General features: G+C 44.6%; 2 protein-coding genes across 13 annotated transcripts in view; both read right to left on the reverse strand.

Moving 5' to 3' along the window:
* LOC121569037 (histone acetyltransferase p300-like) overlaps window positions 1-13951 on the reverse strand; it is a 32616-nt gene extending 18665 nt beyond the window's left edge. For 8 of the 12 annotated variants that reach the window (XM_045221226.1, XM_045221225.1, XM_045221224.1 and 5 more), the window contains exons 1-10: window positions 11708-13951; window positions 7735-8324; window positions 6440-6604; window positions 5622-5919; window positions 5202-5324; window positions 4820-5044; window positions 4517-4619; window positions 4112-4246; window positions 3779-3905; window positions 1935-2118 (exon numbers count right to left, since the gene is read on the reverse strand). In XM_045221226.1, coding sequence (XP_045077161.1) covers window positions 1935-2118; window positions 3779-3905; window positions 4112-4246; window positions 4517-4619; window positions 4820-5044; window positions 5202-5324; window positions 5622-5919; window positions 6440-6604; window positions 7735-8324; window positions 11708-11801 — 2044 coding nt within the window. In that variant the 5' untranslated portion in view covers window positions 11802-13951. The remainder of the gene's footprint in view (window positions 1-1934; window positions 2119-3778; window positions 3906-4111; window positions 4247-4516; window positions 4620-4819; window positions 5045-5201; window positions 5325-5621; window positions 5920-6439; window positions 6605-7734; window positions 8325-11707) is intronic. The other 4 variants (XM_041879631.2, XM_045221222.1, XM_045221219.1 and 1 more) reach the window with 3 other exon arrangements.
* Window positions 13952-15346: 1395 nt separating this feature from the next.
* xpnpep3 (X-prolyl aminopeptidase 3, mitochondrial) lies at window positions 15347-24478 on the reverse strand. Its single transcript, XM_041879623.2, has 10 exons — window positions 24141-24478; window positions 23496-23618; window positions 22879-23286; window positions 22469-22653; window positions 22329-22391; window positions 22091-22204; window positions 21800-21885; window positions 21507-21690; window positions 16275-16395; window positions 15347-15871 (listed from the first exon to the last, which is right to left on the reverse strand). Exons 1-10 carry the CDS (start codon window positions 24211-24213, stop codon window positions 15705-15707), a joined length of 1524 nt encoding a protein of 507 aa, XP_041735557.1. The 5' UTR covers window positions 24214-24478; the 3' UTR covers window positions 15347-15704.
* Between the last annotated feature and the right edge of the window lie 74 nt (window positions 24479-24552).

Consider the following 24552-nt stretch of genomic DNA (forward strand, 5'->3'; position numbering starts at 1 on the left):
GTGATTGAAACACATTGAACTTCTGTTATTAAATACAGTACATGAGAATTAACCACAAAAGCCATTTTTATATGCACTCTGTCATTACACAGAGCTTTTTATCCGCAACAAGTCAGTTTAAAATCTAATCAAATTTCCTTTGTCACATGTGCCAAATACAACGGGTGTAGACTTTACAGTGAAATGCTTGCTTACGAGCCCTTCCCCAACGATGCAGAGTTAAAAAAATTATACAACAAAAAAAAAACTAACATGAGGAATAAAATAAGTTTGATGGAAACGCACCTCTGGTGGGAGAATGCTAATTTAGTTTTTATGCAGATTTTTGAATAGTCTTGAAAATCTGTTGCCAATTGGATGGAAATCTAGCTATTGAAGTAAATGGAGCCACGCAATTGGAATCAAGCAGTGCTAGTCACACCTAAACTCAGCAAAAAAAGAAACGTCCTCTCACTGTCAACTGCGTTTATTTTCAGCAAAATTAACATGTGTAAATATTTGTATGAACATAACAAGAATGAACAACAGACATAAACTGAACAAGTTCCACAGACATGTGACTAACAGAAATGGAATAATGTGTCCCTGAACAAAGGGGGGTCAAAAGTAACAGTATCTGGTGTTGCCACCAGCTGAATTAGGTACTGCAGTGCATCTCCTCCTCATGGAGCTGCACCAGATTTGCCTGTTCTTGCTGTGAGATGTTACCTCACTCTTCCACCAAGGCACCTGCAAGTTCCCTGACATTTCTGGGGGGAATGGCCCTAGCCCTCACCCTCCGATCCAACAGGTCCCAGACGTGCTCAATGGGATTGAGATCAGGGCTCTTCGCTGGCCATGGCAGAACACTGACATTCCTGTCTTGCAGGAAATCACGCACAGAACGAGCAGTATGGCTGGTGGCATTGTCATGCTGGAGGGTCATGTCAGGATGAGCCTGCAGGAAGGGTACCACATGAGGGAGGAGGATGTCTTCCCTGTAACGCACAGCATTGAGATTGCCTGCAATGACAACAAGCTCAGTCCGATGATGCTGTGACACACCGCCCCAGACCATGACGGACCCTCCACCTCCAAATCGATCCCACTCCACAGTACAGGCCTCGGAGTAACGCGCATTCCTTCAACGATAAACACGAATCCGACCATCAGCCCTGGTGAGACAAAACCGCGAATCTCGTCAGTGAAGAGCACTTTTTGCCAGTCCTGTCTAGTCCAGCAACGGTGGGTTTGTGCCCATAGGTGACGTTGTTGCAGGTGATGTCTAGTAAGGACCTGCCTTACAACAGGCCTACAAGCCCTCAGTCCAGCCTCTCTCAGCCTATTGCGGACAGTCTGAGCACTGATGGAGGGATTGTGCGTTCCTAGTGTAACTCGGGCAGTTGTTGTTGCCATCCTGTACCTGTCCCGCAGGTGTGATGTTCGGATGTACCGATCCTGTACAAGTGTTGTTACACGTAGTCTGCCAATGCGAGGACGATCAGCTGTCCGTCCTGTCTCCCTGTAGCGCTGTCTTAGGCGTCTCACAGTACAGACATTGCAATTTATTGCCCTGGCCACATCTGAAGTCCTCATGCCTCCTTGCAGCATTCCTAAGGCATGTTCACACAGATGAGCAGGGACCCTGGGCATCTTTCTTTTGGTGTTTTTCAGAGTCAGTAGAAAGGCCTCTTAATGGCTTAAGTTTTCATAACTGTGAACTTAATTGCCTAACATCTGTAAGCTGTTAGTGTCTTAACGACCGTTCCACAGGTGCATGTTCATTAATTGTTTATGGTTCATTGAACAAGCATGGGAAACCGTGTTTAAACCCTTTACAATGAAGATCTGTGAAGTTATTTGGAAAAAGGGACGTTTCTTTTTTTGCTGAGTTTATGTTGAAAGAGAGTAGCAATGTTGTCAAATATGTGCGTGTGTTTAAAGTGTCTACTCACTAGGCGGCTGTCCGGGGGCCAGAGGCGACTGGCCCATGCCAAGGGGTCCCTGTGGCAGGCCTGAGGGAGGCATGCCAGGTTGCATGGGCATCATGCCCTGCTTCTGTAACCGCGTCCGCCTCTTCTCCTCCAGTTCCTTCTGGATCTTATAGATCTTCTCAGCCAGGAGGTGGTAGTACTCCGCCTGGTAGCGATACAGGAAATTCAATCAATTCAAATACACCCTCTAGTCCGCCATTATTAGTTGTGGTCAGTTAGTTAAATCATTGTATTCCATTTCTGGTATACTACCGGTCAAAAGTTTTACTATTTTCTACATTGTAGAATAATAGTGAAGACATCAAAACTATGAAATAACACATATGGAATCATGTAGTAACCAAAAAAGTGTTAAATCAAAATATATTTTATATTTGAGATTCTTCAAATAGCCACCCTTTGCCTTGATGACAGCTTTGCACACTCTTGGCATTCTCTCAACCAGCATCACCTGGAATGCTTTTCCAACAGTCTTGAAGGAGTTCCCACATATGCTGAGCACTTGTTGGCTGCTTTTCCTTCACTCATCCCAAACCATCTAAATTTGGTTGAGGTCGGGGGATTGTGGAGGCCAGGTCATCTGATGCAGCACTCCATCACTCTCCTTCTTGGTAAAATAGCCCTTAAACAGCCGGGAGGTGTGTTGGGTCATTGTCCTGTTGAAAAACAAATGATAGTCCCACTAAGCCCAAACCACATGAGATGGCGTATCGCTGCAGAATGCTGTGGTAGCCATGCTGGTTAAGTGTGCCTTAAATTCTAAATAAATCACAGACCATGTCACCAGCAAAGCACCCCCACACCATCACACCTCCTCCTCCATGCTTTACGGTGGGAAATACACATGCGGAGATCATCCGTTCACCCACAACGCGTCTCACAAAGACACAGCGGTTGGAACCAAAAACCTCCAATTTGGACTCCAGACCAAAGGACACATTTCCACCGGTCTTATGTCCATTGCTCGTATTTCTTGGCCCAAGCAAGTCTCTTCTTCTTATTGATGTCATTTAGTAGTGGTTTCTTTGCAGCAATTCGACCATGAAGGCCTGATTCACACAGTCTCCTCTGAACAGTTGATGTTGAGATGTGTCTGTTACTTGAACTCTGAAGCATTTATTTGGGTTGCAATTTCTGAGGCTGGTAACTCTAATGAACTTATCCTCTGCAACAGAGGTAACTCTGGGTCTTCCATTCCTGTGGCTGTCCTCATGAGAGCCAGTTTCATCCTAGCGCTTGATGGTTTTTGCGACTGCACTTGAAGAAACGTTCAAAGTTCTTGAAATGTTCCATATTGACTGACCTTCATGTCTTAAAGTAATGATGGACTGTCGTTTCTCTTTGCTTATTTGAGCCGTTCTTGCCATAATATGGACTTGGTCTTTTACCAAATAGGGCTATCTTCTGTATACCCCCCCTTCTTTGTCACAACAACTGATTGGCTCAAACGCATTAAGAAGGAAATAAATTAACTTTTAATAAAGGCACACCTGTTAATTGAAATGCATTCCAGGTGACTACCACATGAAGCTGGTTGAGAGAATGCCAAGTGTGTGCAAAGCTGTCATCAAGGCAAATGGTGGCTATTTGAAGAAACTCAAATATATTTTGATTTGTTTAACACTTTTGGTTACTTCATGATTCCATATGTGTTCTTTCATAGTTTTGATGTCTTCACTATTATTCTACAATGTAGAAAATAGCACAAAATAAAGACAAACCCTGGAATGAGTAGGTGTTCTAAAACTTTTGACCGGTAGTGTAATACCAGCCTTCACCCACAACATTGAGGAGTCAGTTCTCACCCTGCTGTTGGCCGACTCGTACATGTCCCCCTCTACTTTACGAGCGTAGGCCACCAGGTTCTCCATCCGCCGGTCCTTCAGCGCAGCCGGGTCCGGGGTGGGGAAGATGGCCTGCACACTGCTCACCCAGCAGACGGATAAAGAGATACAGAGAGATAAGCCAAAAGACACTGACAGCCTGCCTTGCACCAGATTGTGTGGTGAGGGTGCAGTCCAGAGTCACATATACAGATTACTCATCTAATAGCAATAGCAGAAGAACACGTTTTCTTTAAAACTGCAATGGCCTACGTGTCCCCCACTGTGACTCTGGTGCAGTCAGGGCAGACTCACAGCTTGTGGACGAGGTGGTTGCGCAGGTCCTGGGTGATGTCCTCGTGCCAGTTCTTCCTCATGCCCGCGGCTGAGGGAGGGGTCGCCATGGGCATGGAGCCCAGGCTGCCCGCCCCGCTGCCGTCGTTCATCAAACTGAGAGATTAAGAGAAAGGGATGGAGACGACATCATTGAAGTAACTTTGTGAACTTGTGAGTGTGTTGCTGTGTAGAATCATGTTCGATTCCCACGGGGGACCAGTATGAAAAAATGTATGCACTCACTAACTGTAAGTCGCTCTGGATAAGAGCGTCTGTTAAATGACTAAAAATGTAAAAGGTTTAGAGATGGCAGGACCATAAAATCAGTATTGAATTCCATGGACAGGATAGTGATTTCAGGGGGAGGGTATGAGTGTGTTGTACCTTTGCACATTCATATTGTTGTGCAGCATGGCGTCTGGTAGCAGGTTGGACTGATTGGGGGGCTGCACCCCCACCCCTCCATTCATCCCCATGGGGTTCCCTCCTACAGGGGCAGATAAAGAGAGGACAGGTTCAAAGCAGTTCCTTTCCTCGGAATCAAAACCATTCACTTTAAAAATGTTCTCCTGCTAAATAAATGACTAAACTAAGAAGTCTGCTACACTGCCCCTGGACGTAGTTCATTTTTCTAGATTCGTCCTCCTCTTCACCAACACGGTTGTTGACAAGTCCATGCCCACTCACCCATGGCGTTTAGCGACCTCATGCCAGACTGGTTGGGCAGGTTGGACTGGGGCGGTTGCTGGGGCATCTGGTTGCCCTGGTAGGTGAGGCCCAGGGCGGCGTAGGCCCTCTCAATGGAGCTGGGGTCAATCTGGCTGGGCGGGTTGAGGTTAGGGGTGCTGGGCTGACCCCCTGGCACTGCCCCTAACGAGCTGCCCAGGCCAACCCCGGCACTGCTTAGTAGAGCTGTGGTGATGGAGGCAGAGGAGAGCGAAAAGGGAGAGAGAGAAAATCAACTTGCCATGAATGATGACGGGAACTGATGTTGAACAGGTAGCCATCTTGGGTCAAAGACACGTAGTACATCACAATGCAGAGGACAGACACATAGCTCAATACACACCACACTCACACTGCTGGTTCCTTTTGTCTCCGGCGTTCTTGAGCGGCAGGCAGACAGGACAGTCGTGCCGAGTGCAGTTCTTCCAGTGAGAGATGATCTGTCGCGACGAGGCACAGTGTGCCACTGAGGGGAAGAGAGAAAGTGAGACAACTGACAGTGCAACACTATAACAGTGTCCCAGTAGAGACCTAATGTTAGCAGTAAAGCAGGAAATCTAACTGTAAAAACAAGGGAAGCCCCAGAGTAGGCCAGATTGGGGAAAAGCAACATACAGAATGGATGAAATAAAGCTCAAACCAAGAGGAAGGGTGCATCTCAATAGTCTAAAGTGGCTTCCTCTACTTCCTCTTGGAGAGTGGAAGCCACTTCAGAATATTAACAAACCAAAAATAACAGTATTAAAAAGGACCACCAACTCACCCTGGCAGGACTTGCCAGCCTGGCAGTGGGTCATGTGGTTGAGGACGTTCTTCATGGTGCGGCAGTGGGGCAGGCTGCACTGGCGCACCTCCCCGTTGGCCTGCTCCCGCCGCTGGCACTTGTGGGCGTGGAGCAGGAGCACCAGCTGCTGCTGGATCAGCTTGCGCTTCTCCGGGTCGGCCGTGGGGGGCGCTGCCCCCGGACCTGTTGCAACGGTACCAAGGCCAGCCTGGGCCCCGGCTCCAACCGCCACTCCACCCACAGATACTGGCCCTACCGCCGAGGTCTGCTGGGAGGCCTGAGGACACAGAGAGAAAAGAGAGGGAGTTAACCAGAGGGGATAGTGGGATGTAGAAGGAAGATGGCTGGGATAGAGGGGCTGTATGGAGGATTAAAGACTTTAAAAGATGGGCCGAACTAAGTGCAGTGGGTTGTGAGTTGATTACCACCGAAGTCCAGAGGGTCTTTAATCTAGTATTTTAGTAGGACTGACAATACCAGTATCGCAATATTTTTTCCATGGCAAAAATGAAAACACAAAGCAGTCCAAACTCTTTGGTTCTTTAAAAACCTGCTGTATATAAAATATTGTCTGCTATAGCTTGGGAAACAAATAAATAGGACTCTGGATGACAACATAATGACGTTTGTTTGCAACATTAGGGCTGTTTTCCTAAAGAAGTTAAATCCGCTTCATGTTTTGTTTCCTTGCCACGACACGAATAAGTATTGCGATACTGGTATCATCCCGGCCCTATATTTTTCACTAAAATAAAACGAACAGAAAAAGATAGAAGACTGAAGGAGCATGCCCTCACCATCCCAGCCATGCCCTGTACAGGCTGTGTCTTCTTGTCCAGGTTGAACTGGGCCAGGCTATTGGGCAGACCAGCCTTGTTCTGGTGCTGTGGGCCACCCAGACCTTGGCCTGCTGACTGACCGTACGGACCACCATAGGGGCCCGCATTAGCCATCATATTCATCTGAGAGAGAGAGGGGGGGGGGCAGTAGTCAGTCTGGCCTTATTCACAGAGTTTGTTAAGAAAGCATTAACGCTGACATATTTACAAAAACATAATTCAACAAATAGCTTGAATTTTCCTAGCATTTTCACACAAACACAAACACCAAGACCATGCTCTGCTGAAGATAATAGTGATCTAGGGGTGACAATGAGGGAACAGCTGTTTTCTAAGGGGGAGTAAGACCAAATCAGCTCTTACACCAGCAGCTTTCCATCATCTGTGAACCCTTATCCTTACAAAATATCATCAGCATAAAGGAATGTAATCAACTACTTCCAAAACAGACAGATACGGCCAACAGCTAATAAGCTGGTCACTGCTCAGCTGGGTCCCATGAGGATCGTTTAGGATGCAACTCTACTGCTGTAAGTCTGCACCCTTCTTACTCCCCACTGTTTTGGACACCTTATGGAAATGCATGTAGACACTGCCCACCTGACAATGAACATCTATGCTCTTAGCTGGCCAAACACTAAAAGAGAACCTACACTGATGGTTTCTGCTTTTCACGTCAGCCAGACTACAGCTCTGGAGGTCTTAGGCAAGGCAACATCAGCCTGAACATGACAGCATCCACTGCACCCAGCGATCCCCAGCCCTCGTGACGACAGCTCTGACAACTGATTGGATTGTCATATTTACAGCACCAACAAACAAGCATTTAAACAGCACCCACTTACTGATCCAATGTTTTTGATAGCAATGTGAAGTGCCTATTTAAAATGTGCCTATGGCAACATCATAGCTGGGATACACAATAACAGGTAAAGGTTGATGAATCTGCTCTGCTGCCGTCATAGACATACTTGATCAGTTCCGGAAGAGGCACTTCACGGTTCACACACACTAAATACTTCTCGATTCCGGTCAATTAATGTTCATTCCGAGCAATCTTGAAACCAGCTAATGACATATTAAACATAGCTACTCACTGTTGTCTGGTGTCAAGAGAGCTAGCATAGCCAGATGTACTGAACACCAAGACCAGCACAGAGCAAAACTGCATAACGTCAAGATGTGTAAAAGAGGATCCTGCTCCTGTAGACACTTATGAACACAAGTCCATCTACAAAACAATTAGGTCTTACCTTGTTCAGTGCTCCAGGTTGCTGTGGCCTCATCCCTGCCTGTCCCCCTGCCCCCATTTGCTGCCCCCCCTGCTGCTGCAGGGTTTCTGCCAGCAGGTTACTGTTACTTCCCATGCCCGGGTTGACCGGGTATCCCATTCGGGGCGAGCCGTTCATCACCTGGCCCCCCATCATGCCCTGGGGCGTGGGCCCCTGCTGCTGGCCGTTGCCCTTCTGGGCCCCCATCATGGCCCTGTTCAGTCCACCCACCATGCCCGCCTGCTGCATCATGCCAGCCTGCTGGGGTGAGGGGTGCTGCCCCTGGGGGCCCATGCTCTGGGGCCCAGGGGAGGCGTTCATGCTGCCCAGGAGGCCCATGGAGCCACCAGGGATGTTGGTGGCTCCCTGCTGGCCCGAGGGGGGCGGCGCTCCAGCCCGGAGGAGCTCCGAGAGCTGTTTGTGTTTGGCAGCAGCATCCTGGCCTCCTCCCATTACACCTCCCAGGCTGGTGTGGAGCTGGCTGAGGTCCCCTCCGTTGACAAGGCCCAGCTCCGACGAGTTGATGAGCTCATCGGGGAGGTCATGCTCCAGGTCAAAGAGTGAACCAAAATCTGGGAGGGGGTAAGAGGAGGAAAGAGAGGGCAGGTTTAGTGGGATATCCTGAGGTGTACATTGAGAGCAGTAGCAAATAAATACACTTGTGCCCCTTGACGTTGCAAGCTCAGTAAGAAAGCTCTAACCTCCTTCAAATGTATGTGCAGCAATAATATTCATTCTGGAAAGAGAAATCACTACATCTAAAGAACCAACTAAATGAATCCCTCCTCTTTCTGGACACTAACGGCGTCTGCATACTAGGTTTGGTTTGCTCATAGCAGAACTCGGCTAGGCGAAGTGAACGTCTGTGCCTTGCATACTCCCTTAAAAGACCGTCGCTTAAAAGACCTTAGCCAGTATACACTTCCTCAAAATAGTCGGAATTAATTTAAGATAGCTCAAGAAATCTGTAATTCACTTTGATGTTTTGCCAAGGAGGTCTTAGTCATGCAATTTTACATCTAACTAAGATGTTTGGTGCAGTATTCTCAAGTGAAAAAGTGTGCATGAAAACAAGTCATCTCTCATTGAATGACAATAACTTTATTGAAGAATCCCTACTGTTGACCAATCACCGACAAAGGGGCGTAGACTTCGGTTACCGGACTTTGGTTACCGAACTTCGGCTTGCCTCAGGAAAAAATGTGGTGTGCAGAAACAGCCGGAAAAAAACCTTTCCGAAGACAAAAACTTCAAAATGTCATCATAATATATGCACAAACTGTTTCGGATGGGAAGCATGCGGACGCCTTAAGTCAGTGCAGCGGCTGGCTGCAACCAACTAAATGAATCACTCCCCTTTCTGGACCCTAAGTCAGTGCAGTGGCTGGCTACAGCCTACCACCAAAGAGCTTCCTCTCCTGGGCCAGTTTGTGGTTTGATGGGGTGCCAAACATAGAGTGGACAGGGTAGGGTCAGAGTGCGAAGCCACAGAAGTAAACACTGACTGAGCAGCAGGTGGATATGTGTGTATAGAAGAGATGTATCTGCCTCTACATAGAGAAAGGGAAATAGCAGGCATTTCTGCTAAGATCTACTTGAATTGCCCCTGGCTGAGACACGTGCATTCACTTACAGTGCACGGTGGATACCAAACAAAGGCAAACCTTTGCGTCCTTTATGACTATCATTTGGCAAACAAACCTCTGGATATAAAACTTCAGAAACCAGGGGCAAGTTGTCCATTAATGACACCAGGTTGAGGGTGTGCTTGGCAGAGACTTGAAACGCCTACGTCGCCAGAAGCATCTCAGTCTCACCTCTTGCCATCTCTAGCTTAGAGCAGAGGCAGGACTGCAGCCATCTCAGAGGGGAAAAAAATCTTCCATTAAACACACAAGAGCTGATCCACTCAAATAAGCAAGCTAGCCTCAAATATGCAAGCATGCATCCTCAGTCAAGCTTGAGTCTCTTTCAGCGAAACAGGTGGGTGTGTTAATATTTCTACACTATCCCCCAAGTTGCAGTGACTGTAGCACAGGGAACACTCAAATTGTTCTTCTGCACGGCATGGATACAACATCCGTACCTGTAGTTTTCAAGACCGACAAGCTGGGGGGGGCAGGAACTACCCCTGAAGCAGTGATTTTGCAAATGCTTGCTTGTGCAAATGCTACTGTGAGCAACTCCTGGTCCACAAGACTCAGTCAAGCACCGATGCCCCAGACTCCCATCACAATGGGAGGCAACAGACAGCAGCCATTTACTGTTCTAACATCCACCATTTTCACACCCCGGCCAACTGATCTTTCACTGGATGAAAGGTGCTTTTTTATTATTGAGGAAAGGAGGGGAGTTGCATGTTGCATTTGCTCTTCACTTCCAAACAGAATCAGCTTTTCACCACAGAGTGGTTTGTTAGACCTGTGCAGAGGCTTTCTTTGAATTCCAGTAATGACTCGCTTGGTACAACAGAACTTGGATGACACTTAAATCAGAGCTGTATGTTAAGAGAGAACATGCTTGTACAAGGCATGCTTCAAGTGAAATGGCAACTTGGTTGAGCTGGTACAGTAGAGATAGGCTGAGTTTACACAGGCACCCCAATTCTGATCTTTTGCCGAATTGTAGCCATAGTGCTCCAAAAAAGTTCAATCTAGACTTCATGTAATGTGAGAAATGGCATTGAAACGAAAGCTAACTTATGGAGGTACCTATTTGGGCAATCCTAAATTGTTTAATTTGTGAGTAAAAGCATCCTGATGACAGACATGACATGGAGAAACAAACAAAATGGGGAATTTTGGGTGCCAACTACCAGCCAAGGCAGCTAACTTAGCCTACCCATTTAATAAATATGAATTGCATGCGTCAGTGAGTGGGGTCTGCACATTTAGGAAATCTGATGTGTTTTTCAATCTGGCCTATAATAATTTAAGCGTGACATTTAACTTTTACCGTGTTATCAAAGTATTCAAATGAGTTAACATTGTAGCTAGTATTGAACGGGGCAGTCCTGCAAATGAGGGGCAAAAAAGCGCCGACAGGACTCAATGGTAGGAATAACGTCCAACACCACCTTATACTACAGTCCAAACAATTCAGACTTTAAAACAAAGGGTATGAAAAAACTAGACATGCATACAAACGCCTAACATAACGTCACGAGCTACTTGACTCGCTCTAGCTAGTGTAGCCACCTAGCTACTAGACAATGCAGCAGTACACAACACACACAGAAGTGGTGATGGCTCGGTCACAACGCTAACTAGCTAGCTAACTGCCGTAAGTATAACAACACTTCAGACACCATGTTATAGCAAAGTTGTCGAAACAGGTTAAAATAAATGAACCCCTACACCAATCCAATACTATAAATGTACATGTGTCACATTTCTGATTAGCTAGCTATGCCAATTTACCTAAGATAGCTAATAGCTAATGTTTTTAGCTAGTTAGTTACAGTAGTTACCCAAACATCAAAAGCATGCACCTTTATTGCTTGCAACGCTCAAGTTGAATATCTAACGTTAGCTAACTAGCTGGCTATCCATAAATGGTAGTAAGTTGCAGCTAGTTAAATAGGATAAGTAACATTAGCTTGCTAAGTTGGCTAACTGTAGCTACCTAAATTCCAATAGTGAGTTCACAACTTGCTATACTTGGACTATCCCATTGTTTAAAGCGGGCAGATAACTGGCTAACTTCAAAACTTTCACTTCAGACCATAACACTGGGAGGGCAATTAGCCAGTCAACTTTACTTTGACCAGTTGGGTAACAAGCAAACCTTTACTACTACTACTACCACCACCTATTTGGTAGCTAACGTTGGCATCACACAACCTGGTTTTATGATGATCATTCATGGTAACTTGGTAAAACAAGCTGGTTAACTTGCTAGGTAATATAACATCCCTGAACAGCTAGGCAGGACTGATAGTATTTCAAATGTTTACCGTTTCCATCACTGGCGGAGACTGAGAGAGCAGGGGATGATAGTTTAGGCCTCTTGGCTGAAGGCGGGCCGGACTCTAGAACATTATCGGCCATATTTTTTCACGAATTAAAAAATAGCTATATATCCACAAAGGATTGGCTTATTCCCTTGTTTGCGTCCTTCGAGTCCTTTCAAACTTCCCTTCTGTAAATGTTTTTTATTCTTCCCCCACCGTTTGGGGACGGTAGGGGGAAAGGAGGCAATTGCGATACACTCTTCCTTTCAGGGTTCCCACTCTCGATCTATGCTTAGCCGTAGCTATCAATCCCCGTCCCCTGTCGGAGATTTTGTTCTTCAATAGATTTCTCCGACTTTAGGAGGAGGGAAGGTGGAGTCGATGAAAAAGACAAGCAAGTAGGCCTTCGACAACATCATTTAGCCTCTTCGGCGTCGGAGAAATTGTCCCAAGACCTGTCCTCCATGGCAGCATCAGTCTTTTCCGCCATAGTCGGCGGCGAAATCGAGTGTTTAATTCTAGAGCACTCTGCTGAGGGGTCGTGTCCAGGGAAGCAAGATGGGAAACGCGATAAAGAACGCAAGCAAAACGTACCCCAGTGGTAGGCTACTGTTGGGGGCCTCGTCATGCAACAGTTATGAGAGACCCGAAAACTGATAAATCTTCCACTTGGTCTGAATTGCCATTGCAGTCAATGCAATTTGATCCCAACATTACCACAAAGTAATGAGTGGTCAAATAAGAAAATGATAGCGGTAGGTCCTTAGTCTAATAAAAATACACGGATGAATGTGTCCGACAGTGACAGAATATCAAAATCATCACCATACGTAAATTGGGATCGTCAAGAAACAACTTGATAGGTTTATCTATATTCGGGGCTATAAAACCGGGATACCCAGTCCCAATGAGTGATAGTGGTTTAAGATGCATTTAAAGCATGGGTTAAAAACCTCATTCAACACAAACAATTCGCATTGTCTTTTAGATAAATATAGTATAGGAGTGCAATTCAGCTCTGAAAAAAGAATACCGTGAAGCTGACTGATCAAGTTCCGTTCTCCAATAGGCTGTACTACACTTATAGGCTAAATTAATTCCATGCATTTAATACATTTCCCTTAGCATCTACTTGTAGTCTACATCGTGTCATTATTTTGTTCGTTTGTCAATGCAAGGCACTGAATTGGAAAAAAGAACGGACACTGAATGCACATTTGGATGTTGCACCCCTTTGCGCGATTATGCCAATTACATGCAATGAGGTTCAATTGAAGCAATACAATTTCCAGCAATTAGTTTGTGTCCTGAAAAATAATTTAGCCTAAATTCTGAGATTTGATGTTGCAAAAATCGTTTCTTGAGTTATAGCCCAGAATGTGCCAATTAATGTCCTACCAGATTGATCCAATTAGTCCTAGTTTTATTTTGCAGAGGACGTTTGGTTTACTTGCCCAAGTGTTTGAGATTTAAAGCTTACCCAAGAAAGGTCTTCAAAGGTAATCATATAGCCTACTGCAATAAGATCACCGTTGATTAGAAAGATGAAATTGGTTGATAAATATTGCAAGAAATTATAGGTCACTGCGTATGCTGATTTAGGTTGCAATGCAAGTGAAGAAAAAAATCCCGACCAAGAACAAGAGAATACAGCGATGGGCGAAAATCAGATGAAGCGAGGGGGGTCGCTACAATATTATGGCTATTTTAGTGGCAAGCTTCCTCCATAAGATAATGATAGCAACACCCCCAAACATATTTGGGATCCACAAAATCCTTTCATTGAGTCTTTGTGATGGTAAATGCCCCCCTTCACGTTTATCCTAATTTATTGTTCCTTTAAACCTGCCTTTTATCCCCCAACAAATACCCAATATACATTTATCGGTATATTTGTCTATGCGGGCATTTTTTCATCGGTGGCGATAGGTAAATTATGATTTTTTTCATGTTCTATTTTTTCTTTCGCTCGCAGGTTTTTTTCTTCATTAAATATATTGCCTTCTTCCGCCTCTCCGCTCCGTAAAAACACCCATTCCTTGGATTTTCAGAGAATTTCCTTTTTTCACTCCCTCCTTCTTCTGTCTTATCTTTTGTTTTTCCTTTCTTCTCTCTTTTCGCACCGACACGACACCGCCACTCTTTCACCGGCGGGTCTCGGAGTCGCTGTTATCCGCGCTGAAGTCGCTTTCTTTCTCGGTATCTCCTGCCTCTCGGTCTGTCCGCACAAACAAAATGGCGGCTTGTTGTTTCTACTCCTCTGATAAGGGGGAGGGTTGAGGTACAGCAACATTAGGCGTGAAGGGGGGTTGGTGCTCGGGTTTGCCCGGAAAAGCCTTTCGTATTTTTTCGGAGTTGCAAAACTAGTGCTATCATCTGTAGGGGGCAGTCGTGTTCCACCAACATATCCGAATATATTTTAGAGGGCGCTTCGCTTCTTCTCTATCGATACTAATAATCATTGCGGCAAACGATGCTCATATAGGCTATATCAGGTGTCTCATTTAGGTTGATTTATGACCAACTGTTACAAATAATAGAACTGAATATTTTGTTATAACAGCAGTTTCAAATAGACATGACTATAACACACACAAATATACATTTTGTCTTCATCAATAAACTCTCAAGTCTCAAATCCCAATATTCCTAATAAATTAGACAATTATTGCACAATAAAGCCATTCTCTAATGCTCTCCTATCCTGCAAGGAAATGTGAAATGTATTAGTTTTTTTGTGAGAACAGACGTTTTCTATTTTTATAATAGACAAAAAGACAATGAAAACATTACCACATTCAGATCCATGAGGAATAATCAAGTAGTCCTCCAGAAACCCATATAAATAATTGGGGAAAAAGGGGATGCTAGTGAAGATATGGAAGTGGATGTACCACAGCCTGTAGTAAATGTTTGCTGCCAGTCAAAAGATACCCTGTGTGTTAAAAAGGTGGATTTTGTGGCGCTCATTGCCACAGTTATAAACTGTACGGCTTAAGTCTCAAAGAAGTCTAAGAAACTGGAGATTATTGTGGCTGTGGCAGAAACGTTTTTGGGACTTAAGGATTTTATACTGAACAAAAATATAAACAACAATTTCAAAGATTTTACTGAGTTACAGTTCATAGAAGGAAATCAGTCAATTAAAATAAATTCATTAGGCCCTAATCTATGGTTTTCACATGACTGGGCAGGGGCGCAGCCATGGGTGGGCCTGGGAGGGCATAGGCCCACCCACTGGAGAGCCAGGCCCAGCCAATTAGAATGAGTTTTCCCCACAAAAGGGCTTTATTACAGACAGAAATACACCCCACCAGACGATCCCGCAGGGGAAGAAGCCAGATGTGGAGGTCCTGGGCTGGCGTTGTTAAACGTGGTCAGCGGTTGTGAGACGGTCGGATGTACTGCCAAATTCTCTAAAACGATGTTGGAGGCAGCTTATTGTAGAGAAATTAACTGTAAATTATCTGGCAACAGCTCTGTTTGGACATTCCTGCAGTAAGCATGCCAATTGCACGCTCCCTCAAAACTTGAGACATCTGTGGCATTGTGTTGTGTGACAAAAATACACATTTTAGAGTGGCCTTTTATTGTCCCCAGCACAAGGTGCACCTGTGTAATGATCATGCTATTTAATCAGCTTCATGATATTTAACACATTCAGGTGGATTGATTATCTTGGCAAAGGAGAAATGCTCACTAACAGAGATTTAAACAAATTTGTATACAAAATTTGAGAGCAATAAGCTTTTTGTGTGTATGGAAAATTTCAGGGATCTTTTATTTCAGCTCATGAAACAAGGGACCAACACTTCTATCCCGCACAGTAGGTGGCGGGATGCACATTAAATTGTGCAATCGCCAATTTACAGAAGACGAAGAACCCACTGAAATGTGACCCGTCACTCATCTTGAGAGGGATGAACACTCACTCTTGCTCACACTCAGCATTTTTAGGAGTGTGTACAGTCACCCTCCCCATGTCTAGTCTCTCTCAGCCCTAACTCTGTGCACAGGCTCTTTCAACATCAGCAATGGTTTTGGGTGTGTCAGAGGACAGGATCAAGGGGTTTATCTCGTCTTGAATCACAACGTCGTCCTCTATTCTCACCCCAAGTCCACGGAATCGCTCAGGAACCTGGTCATCGTCCTCACATATGTACAGCCCTGAAAGAGAGAGATGGACTGGAGTGTAGTCACTTGATGCATTCATGCACACACATGCATTAAACACTGGACCAGTAGTGCTTCAGTATTTGTGTAGGAATCTCTGGCTGTTTCACTGGGAAGGCTGGGTTTACACTCCACAAAGCATTCTCCTTAGCAAAACATAATGATGCTTGTGTAAAGTTACAAATTCTACCATGCAAACTATGTGGAGCCCACCGTGCGGCGAGTGGTTCAGTAATAAAGCGGTTGCCTCTACGGAGTACACCTAGTGGAGTGTTAATCCAGCCTAAAAAGTGCACCGTTTCTCAAAGTTTGTCAATCAGTTGAATATGACTAATATGAAGAACTGAACTGTGTGAGTGAATGAGAGAGATTGTACCCTGGCTCTTGTATACAGTACCTGGCTCTATAGTGATTGCCATTCCAGGCTGGAGGGGCTTAGACCGGGAAAGCTCAGGGGTATCGTGCACATCCATGCCCAGGTAGTGACCAACATGGTGGGGGCAGTAGTGCCGCGCCGCCTGGAAGCAGCAATACGGGTCACCGAACCAACAAACAACACTGCATGTTCAAGCTCTGCACTCAATGTTCCAATATCTCACGTAAAACTAATCATTCCATGTGCTGGTAAAGTTACCTTCCATTACAAATCTAGATTTATCTATGGTCAAGTTTCAGTTTGAGAAATGTAAGTTCATTTATTACTGCTGGTATTCATCTACTTGGTTATCTATCAATGACATATAATATTTGCTTTTCAGGAGGGAAGGATGAGTGTTGGTCCCATAAGTGCAAATAAAAATGTATCTACTAAAATTACCACAGTTAGACTTGTGTATGTCGCAAATTCTATTGCGTTCTTATTCAATTAGCATATCTGCTAATATGCTAAATAAACCTGCTCAACTGGACAACATTTGGTTGGAGTTCACTATTAATCTTCATATTGAGGAATTTGCTAGTCAGGATTGTTAGCAAATATTTCATCAATTGTTTAGCATAAATTGTCTCCCGAGTGACGCAGTGGTCTAAGGCACTGCATCACAGTGCTAGCTGTGCCACTAGAGATCCTGGTTCGAATCCAGGCTCTGTTGTAGCCGGCCGCGACCGGGAGACCCATGGGGCGGCGCGCAATTGGCCCAGCATCGTCCAGGGTAGGGGAGGGAATGGCTGGCAGGGATGTAGCTCAGTTGATAGAGCATGGCGTTTGCAACGCCAGGGTTGTGGGTTCGATTCCCACAGGGGGTATGAAAAAAATAATGTATGCACTAACTGTAAGTCGCTCTGGATAAGAGCGTCTGCTAAATGACTAAAATGTAAATTTAATAAATTCCTTGTGTTATTACACTTCAATTCGCAATGCAAGACTTTTGAAAGAGCACAGCTGCTCAATCAAATGTACATTAAACTTTGGTTTGGCTTGCTTTCTTCCCTTTTCCCAGAGTTGAACTGCTACAGGAAAGTGGTACCTCGATTATAGGTAGTACACAGGGATATTGTGCTTTACGAAGGGTGTAATTAGGTCACTACTTTACAGTTTAAATGTGCCAGAAGACGTTATGGTCATTTCCTGACCACAGACCATCGGAGAGAGCAAAGTAAACACAAAATATCAAATGTTCCTGGATTCATTGCCCAGAAAATATTTTAACTGTTACTGATAGGGTCCCTTCTTTCAGTTCTGTGTCTGCCTTTTATTTTGACATATACAGTGGGGAAAAAAAGTATTTAGTCAGCCACCAATTGTGCAAGTTCTCCCACTTAAAAAGATGAGAGAGGCCTGTAATTTTCATCATAGGTACACGTCAACTATGACAGACAAAATGAGAAAAAAAAATCCAGAAAATCACATTGTAGGATTTTTTATGAATTTATTTGCAAATGATGGTGGAAAATAAGTATTTGGTCAATAACAAAAGTTTCTCAATACTTTGTTATATACCCTTTGTTGGCAATGACACAGGTCAAACGTTTTCTGTAAGTCTTCACAGGGTTTTCACACACTATTTTGGCCCATTCCTCCATGCAGATCTCCTCTAGAGCAGTGATGTTTTGGGGCTGTCGCTGGGCAACACGGACTTTCAACTCCCTCAAAGATTTTCTATGGGGTTGAGATCTGGAGACTGGCTAGGCCACTCCAGGACCTTGAAATGCTTCTTCCGAAGCCACTCCTTCGTTGCCCGGGCAGTGTGTTTGGGATCATTGTCATGCTGAAAGACCCAGCCACGTTTCATCTTCAATGCCCTTGCTGATGGAAGGAGGTTTTCACTCAAAATCTCACGATACATGGCCCCATTCATTCTTTCCTTTACACGGATCAGTCGTCCTGGTCCCTTTGCAGAAAAACAGCCCCAAAGCATGATGTTTACACCCCCATGCTTCACAGTAGGTATGGTGTTCTTTGGATGCAACTCAGCATTCTTTGTCCTCCAAACACGACGAGTTGAGTTTTTACCAAAAAGTTCTATTTTGGTTTCATCTGACCATATGACATTCTCCCAATCCTCTTCTGGATCATCCAAATGCACTCTAGCAAACTTCAGACGGGCCTGGACATGTACTGGCTTAAGCAGGGGGACACGTCTGGAACTGCAGGATTTGAGTCCCTGGCGGCGTAGTGTGTTACTGATGGTAGGCTTTGTTACTTTGGTCCCAGCTCTCTGCAGGTCATTCACTAGGTCCCCCTGTGTGGTTCTGGGATTTTTGCTCACCGTTCTTGTGATAATTTTGACCCCACGGGGTGAGATCTTGCGTGGAGCCCCAGATCGAGGGAGATTATCAGTGGACTTGTATGTCTTCCATTTCCTAATAATTGCTCCCACAGTTGATTTCTTCAAACCAAGCTGCTCACCTATTGCAGATTCAGTCTTCCCAGCCTGGTGCAGGTCTACAATTTTGTTTCTGGTGTCCTTTGACAGCTCTTTGGTCTTGGCCATAGTGAAGTTTGGAGTGTGACTGTTTGAGGTTGTGGACAGGTGTCTTTTATACTGATAACAAGTTCAAACAGGTGCTATTAATACAGGTAACGAGTGGAGGACAGAGGAGCCTCTTAAAGAAGAAGTTACAGGTCTGTGAGAGCCAGAAATCTTGCTTGTTTGTAGGTGACCAAATACTTATTTTCCACCATAATTTGCAAATAAATTCATTAAAAAATCCTACAGTGTGATTTTCTGGATTTTTTTTTCTTAATTTGTCTGTCATAGTTGACGTGTACCTATGATGAAAATTACAGGCCTCTCTCATCTTTTTAAGTGGGAGAACTTGCACAATTGGTGGCTGACTAAATACTTTTTTTCCCCACTGTATATTTATTATTGTCACATACACCGGATAGGTGCAGTGAAATATGTTGTTTTACAGGGTCAGCCATAGTAGTACAGTGCCCCTGGAGAAAATTAGGGTTAAGTGCCTTGCTCAAGGGCACAAACAGATTTTTCACCTTGTTGCCCTGCAATCATGGGTAGGCCTAACACTTTATAATAACGGTCAGTAATAAACCATTTATAAGGCATTTACAAACAGTTTGCTGACCATTTATTAATCATTACTCCAACATTAGTACATCAAACTACTACCACAGTGTGATTGTTTTGGAATAAAAATGTTCAATATATTTCCTTAAACATCCTGTGTTGTGTTCGTATTCTTTTAACATTGACATGTTCTAGGCCAGGTTTTCCCAAACTAGGTGTCGCGACCCCATGTGGGATCGCCTGATTTGAAGTGGGGTCGCGAGAGAATTCGCGTTTAGTTCATAGAACCGGGGTTACATCAGTAACCTCCGGTAGCCGCTAGATGTGGTTGTAATGAACAGAGCGGTTTCTGTTTTCTTCCTACAAATGTGGCTATCTTTTGAATGGTTTAAGCTACAAAATATTATGTCCCCATCACTGAAAGATACAGCTCTCATGCCCACAAGCCGTTAGAACCGAGTGGACAAGACTAGGCACTAAATCAGACTTGGGGGAAAAGAACAGCATCATTATTGCCTGATAATCTTTTGAATTTCCCAATACCTTTCTGATGCATTTCAGTCACTTCTAAATATACCGTCTTCAGATTGAAATAGACTGTCATAGCACAAATTTTAAAAAGTTAACATTGGCAGTTAATTACATAACTTTTTTTTTTTTTTACATGGTGGGGTCACAATTATTTTAAATCAAAATGGTCACAGGCCAAAAAAGTTTGAGAACCCCTATTCTAGGCCATTTTGAGACCATCAGTACTGCTGGAATGTCTAACATGGCAATGGCATGTCCATCTTTTGATGAGAAATTACACTGGTCACTCAAAACATTTATAAAGAACTATAAATCGAGAAAACATTGCTGAAAGCTCCTCCACCACGCACCTGTCTGGCTGAACGCCTCCTCTCCTTTCACATTTATTTATTTATTGAACCTTTATTTAAAAAGGCAAGTCAGTTAAGAACAAATTCTTATTTACAATGACGGCCTACCCAGCCTCCCAACACAAGCCTCTCCCAAGCGGGTGTGATACCTAGGCTACTCCTGTGGCGTGCTGCAATCCTTGGCCCCCACCTTTTGGTCTGCTCCCGACTACCACCTGTCTGGTAAAGGTACCCACGCCACTTGCCCCCTTCTCCCCCGAGCTTCGCTCACCGCTCCAGCACACACACTGCGGTCTCTGATCCAAATGTTATCTTTAGCCTGTGGACTTTTACTCTGGAACTAGTATGCATTTAGATTTGCATTACTTGGCCTAGGCCTATTTGTGATTATGTGCAACCTCATAGGCCTAATATTTTAGATCGGAGTCTTAGAAAATGTATGATTATTTCTCACGTTGATCGTTAGGCTACAAACTAACATGTTGCTGTTGCTATTGTCTACCCTTGACTCTTACACTGAGGATGATGAATTTAGGGCCTGATGCCCCATAAACGCGGAGAGATTTTAGTGTTTTTACCATGTTGCGTCCTGGGAGGAACCATACGCTTGCCCGGCTATTGCACCGGAGAACTCTGCATGTTTTTCCCAATCGACACGGCAGAAACCGCACGCTTGCGTTTGCATGTCTGGATTGTTTTTTCGGTAATTAACCATGTCTCTGGACTGTACGCACCTTTTCAAATCGGTGGTGTTAAAGACTGGTTCTAGTACTGTCTGAATCTAAATGTAAAATCCCATCTAGACTTGCCATTATTTTGCTGCTTTTACTGTCAGGAAATGTGCAATCTAACCCAGGTCCTGACATTTCTACCCCATCTGAATTAAAAAGGTCAATGGTCTGAAGTTTCTGCACATACATGTAAGAATTTAGGATTATAAAGGACCTAAATGGTTTATTACTGAACGTTATTAGTATTAAAGTGTTTGTTATCTAATAGGGTTTTTGATAAACAGCATTAGCCTCTAATACCCTTTCCTAGCCATTGAGTCTCCGTGGTTAAGTCCCCTTAAGCCACAAAATATAACCTATTACTTTCAATTAAATATTACTATTATAACATTTGTTAATAAGTGATATATTATCATTTAAGTTGATGCTAAACACCCTTCAGTTATCAATGCATGCATTTGATACCATTATCAGTTAACTTGGACATGGAGTTATTTTCTCCAACCATGGAACTACTTTGAGCAGGACACAGCGACACTGAGCGTACCTTAAGTGCATCAGCATCACTGGTGGAGCCCTTCACGATGCCCAGCTGTTTGAGTAGGCGTCCCAGCAGGGCCAACATGGTGCTGTAGATGTGGTCCAGACTGACTCCTGGGGAGCACAGAGACAGACAGGCCTTCTGCACCTCCAACACCCCCTCATACAACTCTGCCTGGGCAGGGCTGAACCTGGGCTCACCATGCAAGAGAGGGGTAGAAAAGGAGACTTCATTAAAAGGAGGTAGCGAGGAGAGAAGGAGTGAACATCCAAAATGTTATCTTTGTTGATGCAACTTACTTCCCGTTCACTGGCCAGGTGCGAGTAATATCACTGACATAACAAAAGTATTCACACCCTCCATCAAGTAGCACCATCTCCCCATTCTGAGAGAAAGAAAAGGCAAGGAATTGGGCAAAGTCTTGTTTGTCTGGACACAAACAGAGTTACTGGTATAGATGTAGTATGTACCATCGTTTGAAATGTTAGGATTTCATCTTGGCAAAACCGGGGTGTTCATAATTCTAAAACTCTTCTGACCTCAGAATTGTGGGCCCACATTTAGCAGCAACATTACATATGTCCCTTCACCTTGACAATCTGGTTGTTGTTTATGTAATGAAGTGTATTGGCTCGATTTCCACCAGCAACCACGGGAGGATAGGCCAAGAAATTGGCTCCATGGGCACGGCACTCAAAATCAAACTGGGATTGAGAAAGAGATTCACATTAGCATTTCATCATTGTCGTTGCTACCACAGGTGTTAAACCATATTTTCAATGACAACACACCATATTTATAAACAGTGTCTAGAGACCTGTAACTCACCTTAGCATACAGTAGAGCTTCATCAATGTCTCCTTGAGACATACCCATTGTCTTCTTGAATGCCTGAAAGAGGGGATGCAGAGGGTTTACGTGAACAGTTGAGAGTGCTTCACTCATGGCGTGTGTGTGAGGTGACTCACCTGTGCTGTGATGCGACCAGCCTCCTTCATGAGAGCCACCTCGGCTGGGCTCTTGAGGGCCCTGAGGGAGTGTGTAAGGGGTCTGAGAGCGCGCACCATGGGCCCCCCTTCCAGAAGGGGCCGAACATGGGTCTGGTGGAGCCCAGGGTGGCAGGGCTTGGAGCCATCATACCACACTGTGCTACCTGAGAGAGGGGGAACAATCAGAGTAAAATTGTTAGTGATATAGTTTGTCTAATTTCTTTACATCACTTTGAAATGGTTGAAACAGCTGCATTTGTTCAGAATGAAAATTAGATCCACAATTTGGAGCTACGTTCCAGGCTTCTAATCCCTAATCTTTCATCCCAAGAGTAACATTTACTCTAAAATATATATGTTCAAATTACTTTCCCCTTGTTACCCCCTACCTTTAAGGCTTTTGAGTACAAGTCCCAACTCTTCTGTGCAGTGGACCCTCTCCACCCCCGTCAACGCTGCCGCCCCGTCCTTCCCTGACCTGGGCCCGTCCCACAGCTCCCTGGCCGGGTCCCTGCGGGGAACGAAGAGGATGGCTTGGTCCGGGCGGCCGGTACCACACAGAACCAGGGCGCTGTCTGGCTCGAGGATGCCTGTGAGATAGAGGAAGTCCTGGTTCTGGTGGAAGGGGTAGGGGATGTCATTGGTCATGTAGCGGATTGGGTGGGAGAGGACAATGACGAGGTGTTTGTTGGACGAAGCAGTGGGTCCCAGCCGATCTGCCTGAACCTCGATGAGAGAGGCCAGTCTTTGCCGACGGAGATCAAACTCTGTTTGGGTTAAGCCAGGGGTCACCTCACCTGTGACAGAGAGCAGGAAGGGGAAGAAGAAGCTATAAACCCACCATTCAAAACTCCCTGAAGCGACTGCACTGTACTATACAACAGTATTCGTACCCATAGTTTGTGGTTGTGAAAAAGATAACAATGAGCTTTGATTTTGGGTAAATGCTGTAGAGTAACTGATTGGCAGAAATGGGACATAGCTGTATGCCCATGAGTACATTCACCATTTTTGATGAGGTGTGGATGAGTGAAGGGGCTTAGCTGGCCGAGGTATCTTGGTGGAACCTTCTGCGGTTTCCACCCTCCTGGTTTAACGGAGACATTCCGGCATGGGCACCACAGACGACCTGCAGAGAGGTTTCCAGTGAAGGAAAAGTTAGCAAATAAATTCACAGTTCTTTTTCACCTACTTACAGAATATTGCACAATCAGCTGGCCATACAATTCTACATTTTTAAAAACTTAAACATGACATTATAAGTTGATTCTATAATAAAAGTAAGACATATCATTGGGGAATAACATGCATTATGCTTTCCATCTTGCCGAGGCAAGCATTTGTGTTATACAAACATACAATGTGAAATTGGCTTGCATAAGTCATAGGGAAGATCTCAATTGCATACTCCTCACGTCCTCTCTCCTCGTCTCCTTAAACCCCATTGGATGAGAAAGCAAGAGGTCCCGCCCCTCGGACCTTCTCCTCCAATAGGTTTTGAGAAGAGGACGCCAGGAGTACACAATTGAGATCTTCCCCCTGACTACAGTAGTTAGATAAGCTCATTTGTATGGACAGTAACCAGATATGAAAATGACCTTTTACCATTGTAATAAATTAAATACAAATAACCAAATATTTCACCGCTCACCTTGACTCCAAAAATGTGAGTGTGACACCAATTGGATAGCCGATCTGGTCAAAATGATAGGTGAGGGCAACATTGTTGCAAATCGGTCAGACTATCAGCGACAGTTAACTCCCACCACCATGATGTCCACAAGTGGTGGCGCTAAATTATATTGATGTATACACAATTACATCAAATAGAAATACTTTAGCAGACTAAAAATCAAACATAAACTATATCAAATGACTACCTCTTCATACGACAGCCAACGAACAACATGTGAAAATGTGTGACTGTATCATGTAGATAAATGCGCCTGTCTGCCGTGCTTGTGAGGTGACAGGTTTCAGCCTCCCCTGTAAAACAATCGTTACCATTGGTGGAAGTACAATGTGAGGTTTTTGATTGGTTAGCAATTATATGACCTCTTTTG

This window comes from Coregonus clupeaformis, chromosome 7 (assembly GCF_020615455.1).
Source record: "Coregonus clupeaformis isolate EN_2021a chromosome 7, ASM2061545v1, whole genome shotgun sequence".
NCBI lineage: Eukaryota > Metazoa > Chordata > Actinopteri > Salmoniformes > Salmonidae > Coregonus > Coregonus clupeaformis.

What these genes read in the sequence shown, in the direction of transcription:
- xpnpep3 (XM_041879623.2), bottom strand. Translation starts at nt 24,213, where the DNA reads ATGTTGCCCTCACCTATCATTTTGACCAGATCGGCTATCCAATTGGTG. An exon ending in ACAACAACCAGATTGTCAAG is followed by an intron (nt 21,886 to 22,090) that starts GTGAAGGGACAT and finishes TCTTTCTCTCAG; the next exon opens with AATGGGGAGATGGTGCTACT. An exon ending in GTGATGCTGATGCACTTAAG is followed by an intron (nt 16,396 to 21,506) that starts GTACGCTCAGTG and finishes TGCTGCTTCCAG; the next exon opens with GCGGCGCGGCACTACTGCCC.